Raw genomic sequence first — 20,866 nt, 5'->3', positions numbered from 1 at the left:
AGCAAATGAAGAATACATTAAGGAAAATAGAACATAGAACATATAATCAAAACTCTTCTTCATTCGCGATCTACAAAAGAATAATAACTAGACATGCAACAAATTCGTTTAAGTAATAATTTGGTGGACTTATTTACGAAGTCCCTTTCAACTACGACATTTGAAAAGTTTGTACGGAATATTGAATTTCGCCGATCTCAAATATCTCAACTAAAATGCATTGTACTTTTTTCCCCCTTAACCATATTTTTTTACTGTGTTTTTTTTAATAAGGTTATAATGAGACAGTGTTAATGACAAACTATAGAATGCTGTAATTATTTTTCCCATTCACTTAGTTTTATCCCACAATATCTCAAAAAATGATCATTTTAGAAGGACGGTTATGAATATTGAATGCCAATCATCATTATTAGGAGTTAAGAGTTAGATGTAAAGTCTACATTAAAGTTGTATTTTATACTACATTATACTTCAGTCCGAAACTAATATGACAATATTCAATATGCAGTTATTATGTTCATGATGAGTGAGTTTCCTGAAGTATATGGTAAGTTGGACAATATGAAACCTTACATAAACACTTGAATAAAATCCATTCAAATTCCCAAATAGTAAGTGCTACCTAAAGCCATCATCATCCCCGTTATTCACTCTGTCAAACTCACACTACATTAACACGACTCTTCCAGCTCCTTCCTTCTTTTCCCGTTGCAACTTCCACTAACCAAATATACGAATCTAAATTCAGTTACACACGCCACCTTCACCTTCTCCCGATTCGGTAACACACTTCCCTCTCTCTCTCTCTTCAACTTCTCAACCGCCACCGCCACTGCCTCCGGCGCCGGCAACGGCGCCGGCGGTTTTCCGGATCTACACAGTACACACTGAGATTCAAGTTCTCTCTCTGCTTTTTGCTTTTTGCAAAACTTCGAAATTCTTACTTGAATCGCTTTAGTTTCAGTTTTCGTTGATTATTGCTTCGTTCTTCGTTTTGAGTCTTCGAGTTTCTGTTTGTTTTGGTTTTGTTTTGCAGCTTCTAATTATAGATCTCGTTTTTCACTGTGGAAGTTTGATCTGATTTATGCTCTGTAGTAGTGTGAATCTGAAGTTGACGAGACGAGACTTGAATCGAACATTACGCGCGCGATCTGGTTCCGCCTATGGAAGTAGAAGAGTTTTTAGCTTAGTCTGAGCTTCAGTTAGCTACGTTGCTTGTTGAAACTCGAAGCTCTGTTTCAACCAACTGCACTTGCTATTTTTGGACTTCGAGCTTGCTGGTTGAGGTGATTGAAATTCAAGCTTAGTTTGCTGTGATCTGAACTCTGAAGATTTCGCTGTAGAACAATAGCTCCGTTTCACAATGCCGAGTTTTAGAGCGAAGATTAGGGTTGGGATTTTGATTATCCTGGTTGTTGGAATTTGTCTTGCTGCTCTGTATGGTTTGTTGAAGCCTATTTCGAACGGGTGTGTCATGACCTACATGTATCCCACGTATATTCCGATTTCGAAGTCGTCGGGAGGCGTGTCGCCTGTGAAGTATGGCTTGTACTTGTATCACGAGGGGTGGAAGAAGATAGATTTTAAGGAGCATTTGAAGAAGCTTCGCGGCGTACCGGTGCTTTTTATTCCAGGCAATGGTGGTAGCTTCAAACAGGCAAGGTCCTCTTTCTTCTTGTTTGAATTTTAGAAACTGTTTCCAAATGTCAGGGAAATATTGTTGTTTTGTTATTCATGGTAGCATTAAATGCTGAAAATTGGGAAAGTTTTATTGCTTGATTTTGTCTTTTTATGATGCTCGAAAGATGTAGTGAGAATTTTGACTTTATTATTTCACAATACTTCTATGGAGTATTTTGGTTTAGATGTTAAAGATTTGATTGGAGAGTGGTTAATTTTTCTAGGTAGTATAAAGACAAATTGACATTTACACAGAAATTTGGGTCTCTAGCTAGCTATTTTCATTTCCTGATGTTTGCTCGCTTGCTTGGCAATGTCAATGATTTGAATCTAGGGTTACTTTCATTTTATGCTTGAAAGGTTTTGTATCTGGAATTTGTGAAATTCCTTCTGGCAGGGGAATGTGGTTCTTTTTATTGGCAATAATGGAAAACCAGGCAATGAAGAACAAAAGAATAAAGTTTGCTCAAAATAGAAAAATATGATATGGATCCCATGTGAACTGTGGAAGTAACTTAATGATTTTTATTTCAGTTGTTTCTGTCATTGTATTTTTTGACACACTGTTTTTGCCCAACATTTTATATTTCTATTAACATTTTCTTCTGCTTTTAACCTCATGATAGGTGCGGTCTTTGGCCGCAGAATCTGATAGGGCATATCAAAGTGGTCCCCTTGAGCGTACATTTTACCAAGAAGCTTTCCTAAGACCTGAAGAAGGAGGTGCAAATATGAACTTATCTGATTTCCAATTACCCAACCAGTATACAAGCAGGCTAGACTGGTTTGCTGTTGATCTAGAGGGTGAACATTCTGCCATGGATGGTGCAATTCTTGAAGAACACACTGAATATGTTGTATACGCTATACACAAGGTATCCCTTTTGTTATTTATAGATTATATCCAAGGGAGGCAAATTAATGTTGGATAAATATGACCAGGTGCAAATGAGATTGTTGATTTGTAGTTTGTGGATGGATGATTTATTTTGAATTGAGCTTATCATTGCGCTGTCAGCCTATTCATATTAATGGGCTAAAAGAAACAATCTTCACAGACTGAAAATATGTTTCTTATTATTGATTATCAATGTCATTAAAATTCAATGAATGAAGTGCCAATTTAGAATGATTTTGGTTAAATTCTCTACTCCGCTAATGTTCCTTGAGTTTTTCTGTGTCTTAGGCAAGTAAACATTATTTATTGATTCAAGTTCTTTTTTTGGCATCTATTTACTAATTTACTAATTCTAATTTTAGGCCATCTTGTGGTAGTAAATAAACTGCATGATGGCTTTGTTGGTGCTATGAACAGCATTCTTCTCTGTTTTTAAGTTGTTCACCGTAGACCTTATAAGTTTGTTCCATGCACTTTTTCTTACCTTAGGTTGGTACTATCTTAATCTTTGCGCGTATCTGACTATCCCGCTATCTAGCTTTACTTCTCTTGAGACAGGCAATTCCTGAAGTTTATCACTTTGTTCACTATGTTGCCTCGCTTGCAGATTTTGGACCAATATAAAGTGTCTTATGATGCTCGAAAAAATGAACGTGCAGCCGGCTCTGGGAGTTTGCCAAAAAGTGTGATATTGGTTGGTCACTCTATGGGTGGTTTTGTAGCTAGAGCTGCTGTTATCCATCCTCGTCTTAGGAAATCAGCAGTTGAAACTGTTCTTACACTTTCAACCCCACATCAGTATGCTTCTTTTTGTCCCTTCTATGGTTTTGGTTACTCATTGTATTTGTATGCCCTGCTTAAATGTTTGATGGGATACATGTATTTTATTCAGATCACCTCCTGTGGCATTACAGCCTTCCTTGGGTCATTACTTTGCACGTGTAAATTCACAGTGGAGAGAAGGATATAAGGTTCAGACCACTAACACAGGGCGATATGTGTCTGATCCATTACTCTCTCGTGTTGTTGTTGTATCTATTTCTGGTGCATATAACGATTACCAGGTATTGTCTGTGTGTTGATCTTCCTCTTCTGCCCTATATGCAGTAGATTTGTCATAAATTACTATTAATAAATAATATTAATGAAATGAAAATTGGAGCATAAATATTCAGATTTTTTTTATCTATAGAGTGAGGATAAATAATTACACCAAAACTAAGATTATTAGTTTATTTTAATATGAATCATAAGAAACAATTCATAAGATAGTAACAGAACCTTCTTCAAAAGGCCTGTGATTGGCTATCCATGTTTATATTGGTTTTCTTCTCTGGTAACGGGCTTGATACGGTAGCAATTTTCTTTGTAATGATCAGAGCTCAGAAGACTGTTAAGCCCATCAGTGCTCAGTTGTCCATGAACCAGTAGAAGATTTGACTTAGCAATCATATGTGATAGAGAAGGATGCCTTATTTGTCTGCACTTCACAAGATTAATGTGCCTTATGCTTTACTAAGTTTTAGCAATTGACTTGATTGGGCATAGGTAGCCAGCCCTCTTGTCGTCTCGAGTAAGGGACAATCTTAACATGTATCTATGGAAGTTCAAGTTGTACACTGTCCCACATAATCATATTGATATTTTGTTGTTGTAATGTCTTCACATTTTAACATTTTCAAAGTTTACATAACTGCTAAATATGAAACATGACATAATTGTTTATTTTTAGTTCTTTCTTTTCTTCAGGTACGGTCAAAATTAACATCACTTGATAATATTGTGCCACCAACACATGGCTTCTTGATCAGCAGTACCGCCATGAAAAATGTGTGGTTGTCAATGGAACATCAGGCTATTTTGTGGTGTAATCAACTGGTTGTCCAAGTAAGTGGGTTTATTTATTTATCAAGAACTCAGATTGGGTTCTCCTTTATGTGGTGCTTATCAATTACATTCTCATCTAGGTATCACACACACTTCTTAGTTTGATAGATTCCAGAACAGGCCAACCTTTTCCTGATACTCAAAAAAGGCTTGCAGTTTTTGCAACAATGCTGCGTAGTGGAATATCACATAATTTCAACTGGATGATGCAGTTACCCTCTTCGAAACAGTCAATAAACTTGCCATTGCAGAATGCAAAAGATGATACTGGTATTATATAATGCTGTTTCTAATTTTATATTGGATTCTTGTATCTAACTCAGCTAAAAGCTCCATTGACTAGCTTTCTGAATCATCTCATAATCATTCTAGTATCATTGTATGCACTTATGGCTGTTGAAGCATATGCTGAAAATATAAAGTTAAACTATGCTTCATCTGTGGGTCCTGGTAAAAGATATTAGCTTTCGGTATTCGTGTGCACTTCCTTCTTTAACAAACTGGCTTGGTTTATATTGCTATTACTCCTACTTTGCTTGGTTGTGAAAGAAAAAATGGGAGGAAGTTAAGGAAAAGCAAAGAAAGAGGAAGGAAAGTGAGATGATTTTTTAGGTTGTCTGGTATGGGAGGAGGTGACAGGAAAAGTGGGACGGAAGAAAAAGGTGTGTTTGCGAAATGACATAAATATCCTCAAGTAAAAATAAGATGTGCAATTAACACTTTTGATAGAAGATATGTTTTTAAGCATACATTTTAAAAAGTATTATCAATTATCTTAATGTTATTTGTTTAATTTTATACAATATGGAATGAAGGGTATTTTGAACAAATCTGCACTTGCACCTCCTCGCTTCCCTTTCCCATCCAAAGTTGAAGAAAAGAAAAGTTCATTGGGATTATTGCAACTTTTCCATCCTTTCCCTTTCCCTTTCCCTTACTAACCAAACGTGGGAAAATGCATTTAGATCCGTGTTTTCCATCCTCCTCCTTTCCTTCCTTCTGTTTCCATCTCATCCAAACATACCATTAGGTAAATGTAGTCTCTTATGAATGTTAACTGTTTTGATCCTTTTCATAACTAAAGGATCCATGGGACAAACATTTTCAAATAATAGATTCCATATGAAAATCATTATTTGTCACATTGTGGTTTCTGTTTAATGTTGTACTAAATCTTATCGATGTCCATCTTTGACATATCTTATTAATTTGGATTATAACCTACCACTTTTTGTGCAAAATTTATATTTAAATTATATCATGGCTGCAGGATATCGAGGGCACAAGTCAGTTGCATGTCCTCCTAATGTTCATTGGAATGATGGGGGCCTTGATAGAGACCTATACATTCAGATAAATGAGGTGACTGTATTGGCAATGGATGGTCGAAGGCGGTGGTTGGACATACAGAAATTGGTATTGTTTATTTGTTTTTTTTTTAGTAAAATGTCTGAGGTACTCATCATGCAAAGAGGAAAAGTACCATTGGAATGATAGGGATTTTGGCAGAGAAGAAGGAAAAGAGAACAAACTGAGTAAGAGAATTTGGTGTATAGAATGGCATAAAACAGAATGCAATGCACTAGACTCCATTTATACAAATACTAGTCTCCTATTTATAAAAATGTACTACTAATTATTAGAAAATGAATTATGGGATATAGTAAAATAAGGATACTGCCCATAATAAAGCATCTCTCTAAAATATTATAAAATATAATAAGATATCCTGACACTCTACTAGAAGAAAATATAGTAATAAACTAAAAATATAATGCAGTGGCGCAGGTGATAGCATTTTGGACTGGAGGCAAAGTCTTTGGAATTGGAGATGGGGTTGGTCACATCTAGGACAAAGGTAGTTCAGACTGCATTTGGGTTAAAGAGAGGGTCCAAACCGCATCAGGGATGAAGACAAAGGCTGGTAAGTCATAGCCAACATAAGTTGCCATTAGTATGATTCATCCACAGGAAAGAAGTGACCACAAAAAGAACATAATGATTATCGATGGGAAGTTGGCAAGTCGCCAATTTTAAGTTATATGATTCGTCGGTGCAAAAGGGAGACATTCCGACTTTCTCCCCTTTAATGCTACGCTAGCACTGGAGAAGAGCCATATAGTAGTAAAACAATGACAAATTGGAGTAATAACCTAAGAATATTCAAGAAACAGCCTAACCATGTCAAAACTAAAACGTGGAGCCATAACTACGAGATGTTGATGATTGGATTATGTAGGGTTGGTTGGATAAGAGGCAGACCACAGTAGTGCAGAGAAAATGGAGAGAGAAATTGATCAAGGAAGATAATCTCGGGTTTTAGTGGCTGGATATTTTGGGCTTGCAACAAGAAAAAATTCATGGAGATAATGACATCATTACAGCAGAGTTCCAGACTTCAGGTAACTCGATTGATAGTGGAATATGGAGGCCAAAGTAATAAAATGATGATGCCCCCCACCCCCCTTCACAAGATTGACATCTAGGGCATGAAATTTGTAGAATTGAGCATCTGGGTGGTTCATAATTTATACTGGGATATACTCTGATACCATATTGAAATAATAGGGACTTATGAGGAGGTGTTAAAGAGAGAACAAAATTGAATCATATAATATGATATTGATGTATGGTGTGCTACAAAATAGGATGAATTTACATATTTTATTATTATTTATGAATAGTACAATCCTAATCCTAATCAAGTAAGAAAACAAATCATGGATTATTATGAATTATGAAAATGAGCTCTAAGAAGTCATTTAGGATAATCTTAAATATTCTAAAATGCAATATTGATATTATAAAATATCTTTTTTGATACTCTACGGAGTGGATGAGCTATCCTATGGAACAGAAATTCTTCATATAATGAACAAAAAAACTCAACGGTGCAACTAGACTTCCCATCGTTTTACATACAAAAAGTTGCAATTTCATAGAATCTTCAATCAGCATATCACCAAAGAGAAGATATAGACCTAGGTTGAATCCCATCACAAGTTTTGGGGGCAAAGAGATACCTTCATAGATACAAGCATTCTGCTTCAACCAAATGGACCATATAAATTGCGCACGCGTCCTTTATATGTGGGAATGCATGGAGCCCTGATTTATAAAATTCCTCTATTCTCTGTACTATTCTTTTTTTGTTTTCCGTTATAATGCAGAGCATCTTTGTCCTTAGTAACAATTATAGAAATAATGGTACTACTATCAGTAGCTTATTTTCATAAGTTCCATTTGTTATTGGAGATCTATAATCAAAATGATATCTCAAAAGGCGCTCAACATCCTGATCAATTATAATGTATCTTTCAGTTGGTTGTTCCTAGTACACTATTTTGGTTTTGATGGTGTTTGTTGGATCATTTTATCTTTTCTGAATTTGAAGCCTTAGATATCTGTTGAATTTTTGTATGTGGATAGTATAAATATTTTTATGAATTAATGAGACAGATTAAATTAATTGCTAATATATTTCCCAGTTCCAACTTCCAGGAACTCCTAATTTTCAAATTTATATATTTGTTTACATCATAGCTAATCATCCCATGGTGCAGTTGCTCACCATTTTATCTGGATTTTAGGGGTCAAATGGAACAAGTCATTTTGTTCTTGTGACCAATCTTGAGCCATGTTCTGGAATTAGACTTCATTTGTGGCCGGAAAAGGGGAAATCTGCTTCAGGTTTGCCTATAACTGATAGGGTTGTTGAAGTAACATCAAAGCTGATGCGTATTCCCTCAGGTCCAGCTCCCCGGCAGGTATATTATGCTGGTTTCCAGTGATTTTTTCTTCATACACAAATTGCAAATACTAATTTGTTAAAAATTAATCGGATTGAAGCTATATCATCGTCATTAGCTGGAATCGAAATATCTGCGAGATCGGGGTCACAATTTGTATCGATTAGACAAATTGTTGGAGAAAATTAATAATTTGATATGGTTATTCATAATTTTTACTATGCAATACTGTTACAGCTTGAACCTGGCAGTCAGACTGAGCAAGCTCCTCCATCAGCTGTATTTTGGTTCAGACCTGAAGATATGCATGGCTTCAGATTTCTTACTATCTCAGTTGCACCTCATCCGGTAGAATTTCAAGTTTTAAATGATTTCTTTTTAAATATTAAGAAATGATAATTGCATTTCACTTGAGATGTTTTCAGCAATATTTTGTTTATATTCATTTTTGCTATGGCCTTTTTGGTTTGGTCTGCTTCATAGAGAGTTTTTGAGTATCCTAATTTCTATTTTCACGCAGAAGCTTATTTGTTGTGCTTTTGCTCATGCAACTACCTCACATGTTAAATAAGAAAGATGCTTTTCATATGGATGGTTGGACAGTATATTCATCAATAAATGACATGTCTTTTTCTAAACTTCAAATCTTTTTTAAGTGTGATGTCATGATGCGATTCACAAATTATGACTGATTATGGAATGGTTAAATCATTCTTCCTATGAACAATTATGGATTTCCTGTATAGCATTTGTAGTTGAATGTGGGTTCCATATTTGTACATGTAGTGATAATGTGGTGCTCAGACTTTTTCAGGAAGACCACCACCAGCAGCATCCATGGCAGTTGGACAGTTCTTTAAACCAAAGGATGGAAATCAAGATTTATCTCCCTGGTTTATGCTTCAGTCCACCTATTCTCAAAAGGTTGTTATTCAATTAGTATCACTGTCATTTATCGAATTTGCTTAGGTGTAACCTCTAGTTCTTCTTTTGAAATCATATAATAGATTAAAAATTTGTTTACAATCTTAGAGGTTAGAACCAACTTTTAGGCAATCCATAATCTATTTTTCAAAAAGCCAATGCAAACTACATCGTATGATAACTGAGCTTATCATTTTAATTCTAATTATCCTTTTTTTGTTCTTCTAGCTTGATTATTATAGCTTTTATATATGAAGATTAGAACTATTTTATTGTGTGGTCATTAAGAAATTTGTTGGAAATAAAACTCTAGTGACTTGACATTGTATATATTACTATTACTATAATTGTAACATCAATTTATTTTAAATGCATAGGTGTGTAAGATGTGCACTGTAAATCTCATTGATCCATATTATTTGGTGATGGGATGAAAAATATCAATGCATTGTGGGGTTATTGTTTGTACAATGATTTTATGTTTTATGTGCAACACTCATCTAACTTTTCTAATATCAAGTAGTTGGTAGGATATAGACCTATGTAGGCTTAAGCCTTTTACTCCGATGCTTACTAGCAATGTTGCAGAATTACAAGGTACTACTACTACTACTATAGGGCTAATCAAATATTCTTCCTTTATCTTTTAAGTTACATGTAACCCAAATCAAGATTTAAATATGACAAATTTAATTAGAAATGAAGTGACATTATGCTGCTATGAGTTTTAACATTTGTTCATCTTAAGCATTATTCTTTCATATGGATGTAAGTTGTAACAGAATTTGAAATATCATGCAGGAGTTGTTATTGGAGGAAGCTCATCCTCTAGCTGTTAAATTATCATTTGCAATCAGCCTGGGTCTTCTTCCGGTTACTTTGTCTTTAAAAACTGTCAGCTGTGGAATTAGAAACACTGGACTTCCAGAAGAGGAAGCTGGAGACCTTGAAAGTAGTAGTAAGTTCTTGGAATTTTAGTTTTCATGATATTGTTATCTTCGACGTGCTTGTTTTCAGAAGTTATATGTTGTGTTGGTTTGTTCACTACAATGGACAATGCTCCAAGCTGATTGTGGGAAAATATTTAGTTAGTAATTCAACTTGACATCTGGAAGTAGATGACAGTTTATTAGATGACACTGAAGGGATGAAGAGAATCAGGCTATTAAGTTGAATATGGCTAAACAATAATCAGTTCTGCTTATACTAAAAATTCATTATGTATTTGTGTTTTTTTGTGTGTTTGTTAATAACTATATCTGGGTATTTTAGGGCTGTGCAAGTTACGCTGTTTCCCCCCTGTCGCACTTGCTTGGGATGACACATCTGGTCTTCATATATATCCAAATTTGAACAGTGAGACAATTTTTGTTGATTCCTCACCCGCACATTGGAGTTTAACTCAGCAATCTGAAGAAACCATGGTTCTTTTGCTTGTATGAATCACCTATTACACAACTTTGAGCAGTTTTCCCCATTTAATTTTTGAACAAATAAAGTAAAAGGTTATTTGTCATGTTTCACAATTTGTGAAGGGATGGCAAATACCAAATTGCTTTGACTAGCATTCTGCCAGAGTTAATGATAAACTTTGTTTTATTGCTCCATTATACTACAGGTTGACCCACATTGTTCTTATAAAAGTAGCATTTCAATTTCTGTGAGTGCTGCTGCGAGTAGGTTTCTGCTGTTATATAGTCCAAAGGTAATTAATTTCTGAAAGCCTGAATTTCATTATAATGCATTTTATTTGATTATTTGGACTTTGAATATTCTGATGCCTTTCTGAGACATATATTTCCATTGCCTGATTTTTATAATATTTTTTTTGTACTATTAGGTGTTTTTGAGTGATTCACAAATGTAAATTGTTTGTTCATGCTTCGGACATGCTTATCATTTGCTTATTCCTTTCTCTCTCCATATCCGTCTTCTTACACATGTGGATTCTAATTTACAATAAGTAATTGTTCATTGGATGTTGTTCATGCAGATAGTTGGTTTCTCTATTGCTGTTGTTTACTTTGCTCTAATGCGGCAAGCATACTCATGGGACCTTGATCTGCGGATACCATCAATGCTGACTGCAGTGGAGTCCAATTTGATGCGAATATCATATTTGCTTCTCCTTGCTGTTCTACCCATTTTTATTTCTTTATTCTATTCCTTGTTGATGTCTCAGCCATTTCCTCCATTTGCTAGCTTCATCGGCATCTCTCTGATTTGTTATATCTTTGCCAATGGGTTCATAGCAATTCTAATTTTGATATCTCACTTGGTATTCTTTGTGGCTGCTGTTTCACATATTTTCATCAAGACAAGGTTAGTAGACTGACTAATATGTCTTTAATTACAAAGCAGGGTAGCCTTGATCTTAATGCCAATCTTGCTGTGTGAATCACATTTCCTGTGAATATCTAGATTTATTTTCTTATCTCTGGCAGTTGGGTTAAATTAATCATAGAAATTCTTGTTTTGTTGCTACATATTTAATGATAAATGTCATGGATATTTATTTTTGCAGGTGTCAAATGTGGGAACAAAATGTTAGCTTTATATTTCTTAGTTCGTTTATCAATCGTTCCTCCAGGTTCTTTTCTCTAAAGGTAAAGTACTACTACCTTATGTGGTTGGTAGATCAAATATGTTGTAGACTTGTAGTTGGATTTGTTATGAGTATTTTGGAGGCCTAGTTTGTTTCCAGATTTCATTTCTTTATCTGCTAATATGATTGAGTAATAGAACAGAGATGGAAAGTAGAACGAGGAAGGGTGCTTATGCTAGTTGTAATATTTGTGAATCCTCCTAGTCCATCATATGTTTTATTTTGTACTTCAAGTCAGGGACGGATCTATGTTCAAGCATATGAGGGCAAGTGCCCTCACTTGAATTTGGAAAATATCATTAGAAAAAAATTTGAGTAGTAAAAATATGTGGTTTTTTATGCTTTCTTTGGTAAAAAATGCCCTCACTTGTATCCCACATTGTTAAATGCCCTCACTTGAGTAGTTAAAGTATGGTTTTTGATGACCCATTTAGTAAAAAATGCTTTCACTTGTGTCCGCTTTAGTAAAAAATTCCATAACCTCTAATAGTATATGTTAATTTTTTTTGTTACAAATTTATATGTATATATTGCCCTCACAACATTAAATTTCTGGATCCGTCACTGCTTCAAGTTTAGCCCATTGACCATTGGACCTTGGTGCTTACGTTATGAAACAGGTGGTTAGGGTTCTAAGAGCAAATCCACTACTCGTTATGGCACTTATTGCAATGGTCTTGGCATGCTTGGTTCATCCATCGTTTGGTCTCCTTATACTCCTCTTTTCTCATTTTTTCAGCTGTCACAATGCACTATGCAGGTATATACATTTATTGCTTTTGTTGAAATTTGTCTGGGGTTTTTGTGCTTTGTTGGAATTAGGTTTGTGGCTGGGTTCTTGTTTAGGCCTTGCTGGGTCCATGGGTTTTTGGGTTGTTTGGTTCTTTAGGCGTTTTGTCTTTCATGGGTTGTTTTTGTATAATCTCCGTTGTACATTGTGACTTGTTGGGGTGGTGTACTTTAATCTTCTTTAAGATTGTGCTCATAATTCATATAAATGAATATCCTTTTGCTTTAAAAAATAAATTACATTTATTGCTTTTCTTCATAGGTGTTACTTCCAAGGGTGTAAATGTAATCACTTTTGATCAGTTGATATTTCCCTTATACTATTACATGCAACTGAAAATGAACGCCAATTTAGTATTTTTTTCTTCAGGGTAAGTTCTGACAAATGCAGCATTCATATACTTTTCCGTCCCCCCTTTTTTGTGTCGGGAGGGGTGGGGTGTAGCTCAAAGAAGCTGTTACATAACTCTTGGCTCTTTTCTGCGCCATTGCTCTCTTGTATTGCAATATTTGTTCAAAATGTTTAAAGCTGTTTCTGATCACTTCGGGGAATGAAGATGGAGTAATAAGTCCACATAAAATTTTGTTGAATAAGTGTGCAAGAGGACTATTCTGGTCTATCTTTAGTTGATGTGAGATCTTATCACACCCCTCCCATGCCTAGGATCGGACATAAGGAGTGTTGAGTTTTTAAAGTTGATGGCTGTGATGATTGTAGCCTAGGGTGGCCACAATGAAGGTGACTCAAGGCCTTTTGACGAGTGGCTGCATTGAAGGGGGACGGGTTCTGCAATAAAGGCAGTTTTGAGATCAGATATAGGATATAATTTGGTGTCGACCTAATTTAACCCATTCATAAGGTGAGAATTACCAAAGATTTTATAAGGATTACTCAGGCAATATCTTTGGTCAATGTGGGATCTTAGCTAGTTGGTTTAGAGTCTTTGATATGATTTTCTAATTTTCCCCCTCCTATTCTTGAGAGTTGACTGTTTGGTTCAAGGGAGGGATTTTAATAAATGGGAAGGGAAAAGGAGGGGAGAATAGGGGAATACCTTTTCTTTGGTTTAAGGGGAGGGGAAAATAGTTTACTATCCCTTATAGAATGTGGAGGAACGGAAAACTTTACGAATCGTGGGCAGATTTAAAGAACCTTTGAATGGAGGCTTGTATGAAATGGAAGTAAAGGAAGTTGAAGTAGCATTTGTAATAGAGGGTTGCTAGGGATAATATGTGTAAGAACAATTTTGAACAAAGTGCACTTGACTCAATTACTTTGACACTTTGGAATTTGTTAGCCAGTTGAGTAGTACCAAAAAAAATGTTGTATTCCTAAAATGATTTTTTTTTTGTTGTCAAGAATCTTTTGTAGTTATTCCAAAAGAAAACAGGATTCTGACAAGAAGATGGTTACCATGATAAAGTAAAAAGCAAAAGAAAATTGACTATTCTTTTTAAGATGGCAGGATTGTGAATTAACAGTATTAATGAAGCTTCCCTGGCTTATTAAGAGGCTAAAATAGAGGGTATGGTTGCCTTTGAGAAGAGCAATAATTAAATCTTTATATTAGATTCTGGATTTGATTGATCTATGCATAATGCGTCTACATAAGGGATTTCCAGGATTAAATACCAAGAACAATGAATTGGGAAATATTTTGGTGTGGCGGACAATTCAATTTGATATGCATTGATTACTGGGGAACTGAAATAATTTATATCCTTAGATGAATCATCTTATATACAGGTGAAGGTTTCAAGACCTACTTAGAGAGTTGTACAAGTGGATGTTGTTGGAAGAAATTTTAGGAACATTGAATGGACATTGTCTTTTCTGATTCATTGTAGGTTATGAACACGTGCTGTAGCACTGAAATATTTCTTTTTGATTTTGTAGCAGTTTCCTGACAGCATCATGCCGCAGCCAAGAACTAAATGATGCAAATTTTGATTGTAACAGTGAAGGCTATAAGGGGTCTGAAAGAATGAAGTTTAAATTTGATGGTAGTTTTAATCAGTCTTTTTCTTCAGAAGATAACTTTCCCAATAGTCCAGACTCATCCGAAAGTTTTGGTGAAACACAAATAGATTTGTTTCACCATCGCCATGGCTTGTTGTTATTGCATTTTCTTGCAACAATGATGTTTGCCCCATCAGCTGTAGCTTGGTTCCAGGTACAAGTATATATCAATTCTTGTCATGTTAACAAGCTAAATTTCTGTTCTGTAAGCACTTTGTTTTTTTTCGGGGGTTCTGGGTCACCCTATAACTAATAAGGAACGGACAACAGGAATGTGGGGAATTGAATTCCCTTAAGGTAACCCATAAGAGAGTATTTTTAAATTATGTGAGTTATTTAGTATTTATAAAAATGAGCATGGGACAGGGATACTAAGTTTCATTCTAACCTATCATTTAGATCCTTTTATTCTGAAAAATTGTGAAATTTGATACAATTTACTTCAAATGAAAATTTTACCTTACATTTCCTTTCCCTCCAAAACCCTCCATCCAAGCCAACCTTAATGGGGTATGTAATCCCACAACATCATAATCAATAAAATAGCCTCCTGATGAGGCCTAAAAGAGATCCCAGTTGAGCTCTATACATATAAGCTGGTTCCATAAAAAACTATATTATCCACCGCAAATGCATTGCGGTTGTTTATATAGTTGGAATTTATGATGATGTGTGGTTACAATATCAATGTTTATTTTATATATATTTTGTTTTCACCTAAGAGACAGATTTGTTCAACTAAAAAAGCCTTGGGAGAATGAATGTCCCAGAGGAAGCATAAGCCGCAGATTGAATACATAAAGGAGCCATTTCTTATGTACTTAATCCTTTGTTAAGAAGCCAATAAAATATTAGGTTGTTAGAAAGATCTCTGACCCTGGATCTTACGTATGATTTTGTTTCTCCTGTCATGGTTGATTAGTTTCCAATACTCTTAAAGGAAGACCTGATTTAGTTTTAACTGTTCCATTCCTTTTTATTACCTTTTAGGTATTTTCTCTTGCCAAAAGATGAACTGTGTTAAGTTGAGCCTGACATACATGGCATTTTCATCATTTAGGAAGAAATAAACCAGTGAATTTGATGTTAAGGTTGAACTCAAGTTGTATACAAAATATAAACTCGTTGCAATTTTTATGTTGGATGGTAGCCTAGTTCATAGCTATTTACTTAGATTACCATTAGAAAATATACTATTACTTCAATGGTTTCGATATCCATTTTGGCTTCATGTGGGAGCAGGACATAGGGTTAGGGTGAGAGCCTGGCGATGGGTGAGAGCCTCCCGTGGCTTTTAGATTCAGTACTGAATCAAGTTGTATGTGAAAAACATAAACTTTTTTTGGGGTTTTTTGTTGGACGGAAGCCTAGTTCATGGCTATTTACTAAATACCATTCAAATATATACTATTACTTTTATGATTGCAATATCTATTTTGGCTTCATGCGGGACATGCTCTCTTTTGTTTTTTTGTATTTTTTTTTCTTTTAAGCCTTTTTAATTTTTTTAATTTTTTGTAGAGACTGGCGATGGGTGAGAGCCTCCCGTGGCTTTTGGATTCAGTACTCTGCATTGGCGTTATACTTCATGGCATATGTAACTCAAAGCCTGAGTTCAATTCCTTTCTCTTGTCCTTCACCGGGGTCCCTATCCGCAATGTTAGACTGTCTTTTGTCTATCTCATAGCTGGATACTGGTCCTATTTTTCTGGTCTGGCTTTGGCGCCTTACGGAGCATTTTATGTGATGGCTGCTGTAGGGGGCTTTTCCTTTGCTCTAAGAATGTTACATAGAAGGTACGGGGAAAAGAAAGAGGTTACTTATGTCAGCCGAAAGCATTCTCACAGGCACTGAAAAGTTCAAAAACCACTTTCCGTGGAATCAGATAATAGGACGCTACATGTACGATTGTTTTGACGATGAGTGAAACGCACCATTGAGATGGTGCAAATAGGCCATTGCTGTTAGATATTTGACATTTCATGTAAAACGAATCACGTTTACTGGGGTATGTTATCCCAGACTGTTGTAACATTTAGAAGGTTAGGCTTACCACGTTTTTGATCTGCCACGGCCTGTTTTTCAGCTGTATAATTGTATCATGTAACATCTTGGATTTTTTTGTTTGAATATGAGGAGAGTAAAGTTTTTCTTACTGTTGACAATCGTACCTCTGAATGGGCAAATGCTAGCATGCACAAGGGGTGGTTCATCAAGAACCACATGTAAAATTATCCTATACCCTGTGTAGCATCGTCATCTTTCTGCCCCATCGCCTCTCTCTCTCTCTCTCTCTCTCTAACACGCACTCATCTGCTTTTTCACAATTTACTTTGCTTGTGTTGATTTTAATTATTTATCCATGCCACTTCCATTGACCCCACCATCATCGACCTCACCTTCCTCTTACTCCCATGATGCACTACCATTTACGGTTATCAAGTAGAAGATGGTCAGTATGAGGAGGCAAACATCTGCCTATTGGCAGACATGGAAGATAAGGAAGAATGCGACGAAGAGGTAATCACTGTCCCTGAACTACAAGAAGCTTATGATGAACTTTACCTGTCTAAGATGATCTTCTGAAATATAAAGCTCTTAAAAAGAAATTTCACTCTTCATCATAAAATCTTTCATGTTCTTAAAATTTGGAAGAGAAGATTACCGGTAGCTTTTGGGATCAAGTTTTTGACCAAGTTAGTAAAGACTACCACGTGCGGTTTGGACAGAGTAGATGTAATTTCACTTGTTGATTCAATTACCAATCTTTATTCCTTATTTCTTCGGTTAATAATTACAAGTTTGGAAGATCAAAACACTAGATTAATTTCAACACGTAGAGAAGTTCTCTGATCAAAACCCAAGAAAAATTAGCATAAAGTTCTCTGATCACTCAAAAGAGAATCAACCAATTAACACAAAGAAGCACAGCGATTCACATTGATGTCACAAATCAATAACTAATATCCCTTGGATGGTTCCCAACATGTGAGAAATCTCATTTCCAAGTAATTATGACAAATCATTGTTACATACTCTTTGAATGATCAAGAACTAATATCCCTTGGAGTATCACTTAAAGATCAAGAAAGATGTTGGCCAGACAAGGATTCAGCATAAAGAAATCTAGTCTCAATGAATGCCAAATTACTAATTTCATTATCTTTAGGGGGAGCAAATGTTACTCATATTCTTCTATGTTTTAAATTAAAGAAAAATTAAATCACCAGAATTCAGGAAATCGGTTGATTTTGCAATCAACTTGTACCTAAAAACTAAAACCACTCACTCAAAATTGTGCAGCACATGCAATCTATATTTATACTCTTCGATCTCTAATGCGAAGATTCATGGCTCTAGATGCCATAGCCCTCAAATTTGCTCTAGATAATGAAGTGCTGGACTGCTCCTGGCTTCCCCCCCTATAAACTTGAAGAAACTCTTCTCTTTGCAACCTTAGAGCCAAAGCAGCATCTTCATCTTGGTTAGAAACCACTCTTCTTGTCCTCACTCTTGCAGATGCTGCTGCTATAGCTGCTGCTGTTGTTGAGGTTTGATTCCTTGAACTAGTCTGAACAACCCTGGATCCTTGGTGGGTTTGTCCAGCTCCTCTGCTTGGTGCCCCATGACTAGGTTGCGTGCTTCGATTCCTTAGGTTACTGTAAAATGCTGTTTCTGGACTCAGACATTGAGCCTTTTCACTAGTATTCAAGGCACTAGCTGCAGCTGCTTTCCTTGCTTCAACTTCCTGAGGAAACAGGAGCTGTATTGTGTTCCATAGAACTGTGTTAATGGTGCAGGATCGTCCATTACTGCAAAATATCACACCGAACTCAGAATCTAGCAATACCATACTTGAAATATGTGATTTTGTGAAGTCATGAACTTTATAAATACCTTATCAATTGCCTGCATTTGGGGCATTTCTTGCCACACTTGTCCGCAGCAGATCGCAGACATTTTCTACAAAAGCTGCAAAATTGTAAATTCTGAAATCAGAAATCTAGTAATGGATTTACTAAAAAATTGCTACTTGAGGAAAATTTGTAACATAATTTCAATTGGTCAAATAAGAAATGCAGACTAGTGGGTGGGGGTAGTGTTTTGCTATTGATATTACCTGTGACCACAAGGAGTGGTACTTGGCTCAAAGCATATCTCTAAACAAATCTGCAATTAGTGAATCAAAATTCAGAAATCACCATAATGTCCCAGCAGAGAATGACTAAAACCAAAATCAATTTTCGCGAAAAGTTGCTAGCACAGAATTGATTTAGCAGATCCAAACAAGCTATAAAGCCAGATAATATCATAATGAAACATCACAAGGTTCTTCTTACCGCACAGGAAAGCTCCTCCTTAAGTTTATCAATGCAGGGAAGAGCAGAACTGGTGGAACTTGAAGAGGAGACACCAGAAGAATCCTTCTTCTGATTCTGATTCGATTCATCTGCTCCTCCTTTACTTCCTTCAGCCACAGAGTTTTTCTTTTCTTTCTTCTTTTTCCCACTACCTGTCCATTATCAACATCACATTAAGAAAAACAAAAAACACATGAAAGCAAACCACCAAGAAAATAGGCATAATTCGAAGCAAGACACTGACCCTTTGTGGGAGAATCTTCAGCATCAAGATCAAGAACAACTACAGGGACTGCTTGTAGTTGTGGACTCCTCTGAACTCTGCGCTTCCTAAACGTAAAGTACATCAATGATCATTCAATCTTTGATAAGAAAAACCAAAACAAATCAAATGGGGTTGAAGAAAAACAACAAAAGAAAAAGAGGAAAATGAATTACTTTTTTGAATTAGATAGTGGTGGGGTTTTGATGTTCAGAATAGAACGCCTCTTGTGCTTGGAATCTCTTTCCGGCGTGTCTTCGACGATGAGGCTGGCCAGTAACAGAGCCTCTTCATCCCAACCGGCTTTAGCAGCCGCAGATTTGAACCTTGGGCTGAGAAGAGCGACCATGTTTTGGCTACTTGACTGCTTTTGGCTTGTGGGGGTGCATTTTTGTTCTTCGGTTACCACCATTTTCGTTCTTCAACACTCTCCCACGGCTTGATTTTGTTCTGTTCTTTTGGTTTATAGGAGTGTGGTACTTTTATTTGGTCTGGGCTTTGCAGAGTAGAAGAGAAGCAACAAGCGGTAAAGGAGACGAGTTGAACGGTCGAATTATTTTGAATTATCGCTATAACGGTTATATTTCGAGGGTAATAAGGTCAAATAATCACTTCTGATTATGAGCCATAAATATACTTCCTAAATCAACTTTTGAAGGAATTCCTAGATTTTGAAAAAAAATTAATGTTTTTTTTTTTTAGATTAGGAGATGACATTAAATGAATATTTTTTTTTATACACATGTTTGAGGATTGAGCATTCGACTAAATGTTTAAGGAGTCCAATTATCTACCATATGTGTTGTGTAAAAGGATATATCGATCACTTGATTTGTTTTTAATTATTATGTAAAATATTTGTATATAAATGTAGAGAAATAATAAATTTTGTTATTTTCATATCAATTTTAATAAGAAAAATGTACATAACCTACTACCATCGCCACTACCAACGTCATTGCCACCACCACCCTACAACACTTTCACTACCAAGGCTGGTCCCGACATTTTGGAGACCCTAAGCCGTTTCAGAGTTAATTGGTTCACCAATTAATATCCACTTATCTAGTGAATTAGGTAGAAGAACCCAAGGAAACTTTCCACATTCCAATGCTAATTAAGCTCTTAAATACAGAAGTACATAACTGGTCTTGAATGCAACTACTAATTTTTTTTGGAAAATTTAATGAGAAATTCTTTTTTGGCCCCTTCTTTTTGGAGGCCCTAGGCTGTGGGTCTTCCTGCACAGGCCTAGGGCCCAGTGACGGATCCAAGAATTTAATCTAGTGAGGGCAGTATATACATATAAATACGTAATAAAAATTAATATATACTATTAGAAGTTTTAAAGCACATCATAATTGTTCCATACGAGTTTTCATATATTGTTAGGGTTCCTTCTTTCTCTACTTTGTTGTATGATGTCGAGTGTTGAATGAAAGAAGGAGAATGATTGAGGATTTGGGGATATTTTGTGAGTCATGGTATAACCATTGGACAAAAGAAAGAGTGAAAGAATGGTGTAATACTAATATCTGATGAGCATTAGTCAAGATTCAAGAAACACCAAATAAAAAAAAACTCTAAGTACAAAAGTTTCAACTTTAAACAATGTGGGACATAAGTGAGGGCAATTTTTATCAAATGAGTTAATAAAAATCACATACTTTTACTATTCAAGTTAAGTG

The 20,866-nt window shown here is 35.6% G+C and overlaps 2 protein-coding genes across 6 annotated transcripts; one reads left to right on the top strand and one right to left on the bottom strand.

Annotated features, from left to right (window-relative positions):
* The first annotated feature begins 585 nt into the window (after positions 1–585).
* On the top strand, positions 586–16,710 carry LOC130729647 (uncharacterized). Of its 4 annotated transcripts, none has more exons than XM_057581460.1 (19): positions 586–784; positions 1,040–1,660; positions 2,310–2,558; positions 3,189–3,379; positions 3,474–3,645; positions 4,331–4,468; positions 4,549–4,738; positions 5,739–5,884; positions 8,059–8,235; positions 8,455–8,565; positions 9,022–9,141; positions 9,943–10,099; positions 10,414–10,577; positions 10,760–10,846; positions 11,135–11,463; positions 11,666–11,747; positions 12,367–12,506; positions 14,436–14,709; positions 16,077–16,710. In XM_057581460.1, the coding sequence occupies exons 2-19, from the start codon at positions 1,367–1,369 to the stop codon at positions 16,407–16,409; spliced, it is 3,354 nt and encodes a 1,117-aa protein (XP_057437443.1). In that variant the 5' UTR covers positions 586–784; positions 1,040–1,366; the 3' UTR covers positions 16,410–16,710. The 4 variants fall into 4 exon arrangements, with proteins under 4 accessions (XP_057437443.1, XP_057437441.1, XP_057437442.1 ...); XM_057581458.1 differs by having other exon boundaries at positions 14,433–14,709; XM_057581459.1 differs by having other exon boundaries at positions 586–901; positions 14,433–14,709.
* A 610-nt stretch (positions 16,711–17,320) lies between these two features.
* On the bottom strand, positions 17,321–19,694 carry LOC130729646 (uncharacterized). Of its 2 annotated transcripts, none has more exons than XM_057581457.1 (6): positions 19,355–19,694; positions 19,161–19,237; positions 18,896–19,068; positions 18,676–18,725; positions 18,453–18,527; positions 17,321–18,367 (listed from the first exon to the last, which is right to left on the bottom strand). In XM_057581457.1, exons 1-6 carry the CDS (start codon positions 19,588–19,590, stop codon positions 17,875–17,877), a joined length of 1,104 nt encoding a protein of 367 aa, XP_057437440.1. In that variant the 5' UTR covers positions 19,591–19,694; the 3' UTR covers positions 17,321–17,874. The 2 variants fall into 2 exon arrangements, with proteins under 2 accessions (XP_057437440.1, XP_057437439.1); XM_057581456.1 differs by having other exon boundaries at positions 17,325–18,367; positions 19,161–19,246; positions 19,355–19,692.
* Between the last annotated feature and the right edge of the window lie 1,172 nt (positions 19,695–20,866).

This window comes from Lotus japonicus, chromosome 1 (assembly GCF_012489685.1).
Source record: "Lotus japonicus ecotype B-129 chromosome 1, LjGifu_v1.2".
In the NCBI taxonomy this organism is placed as follows: domain Eukaryota; kingdom Viridiplantae; phylum Streptophyta; class Magnoliopsida; order Fabales; family Fabaceae; genus Lotus; species Lotus japonicus.
Note: the sequence above shows the minus strand (reverse complement) of the source record. Positions and strands in the feature narration are given on the sequence as shown.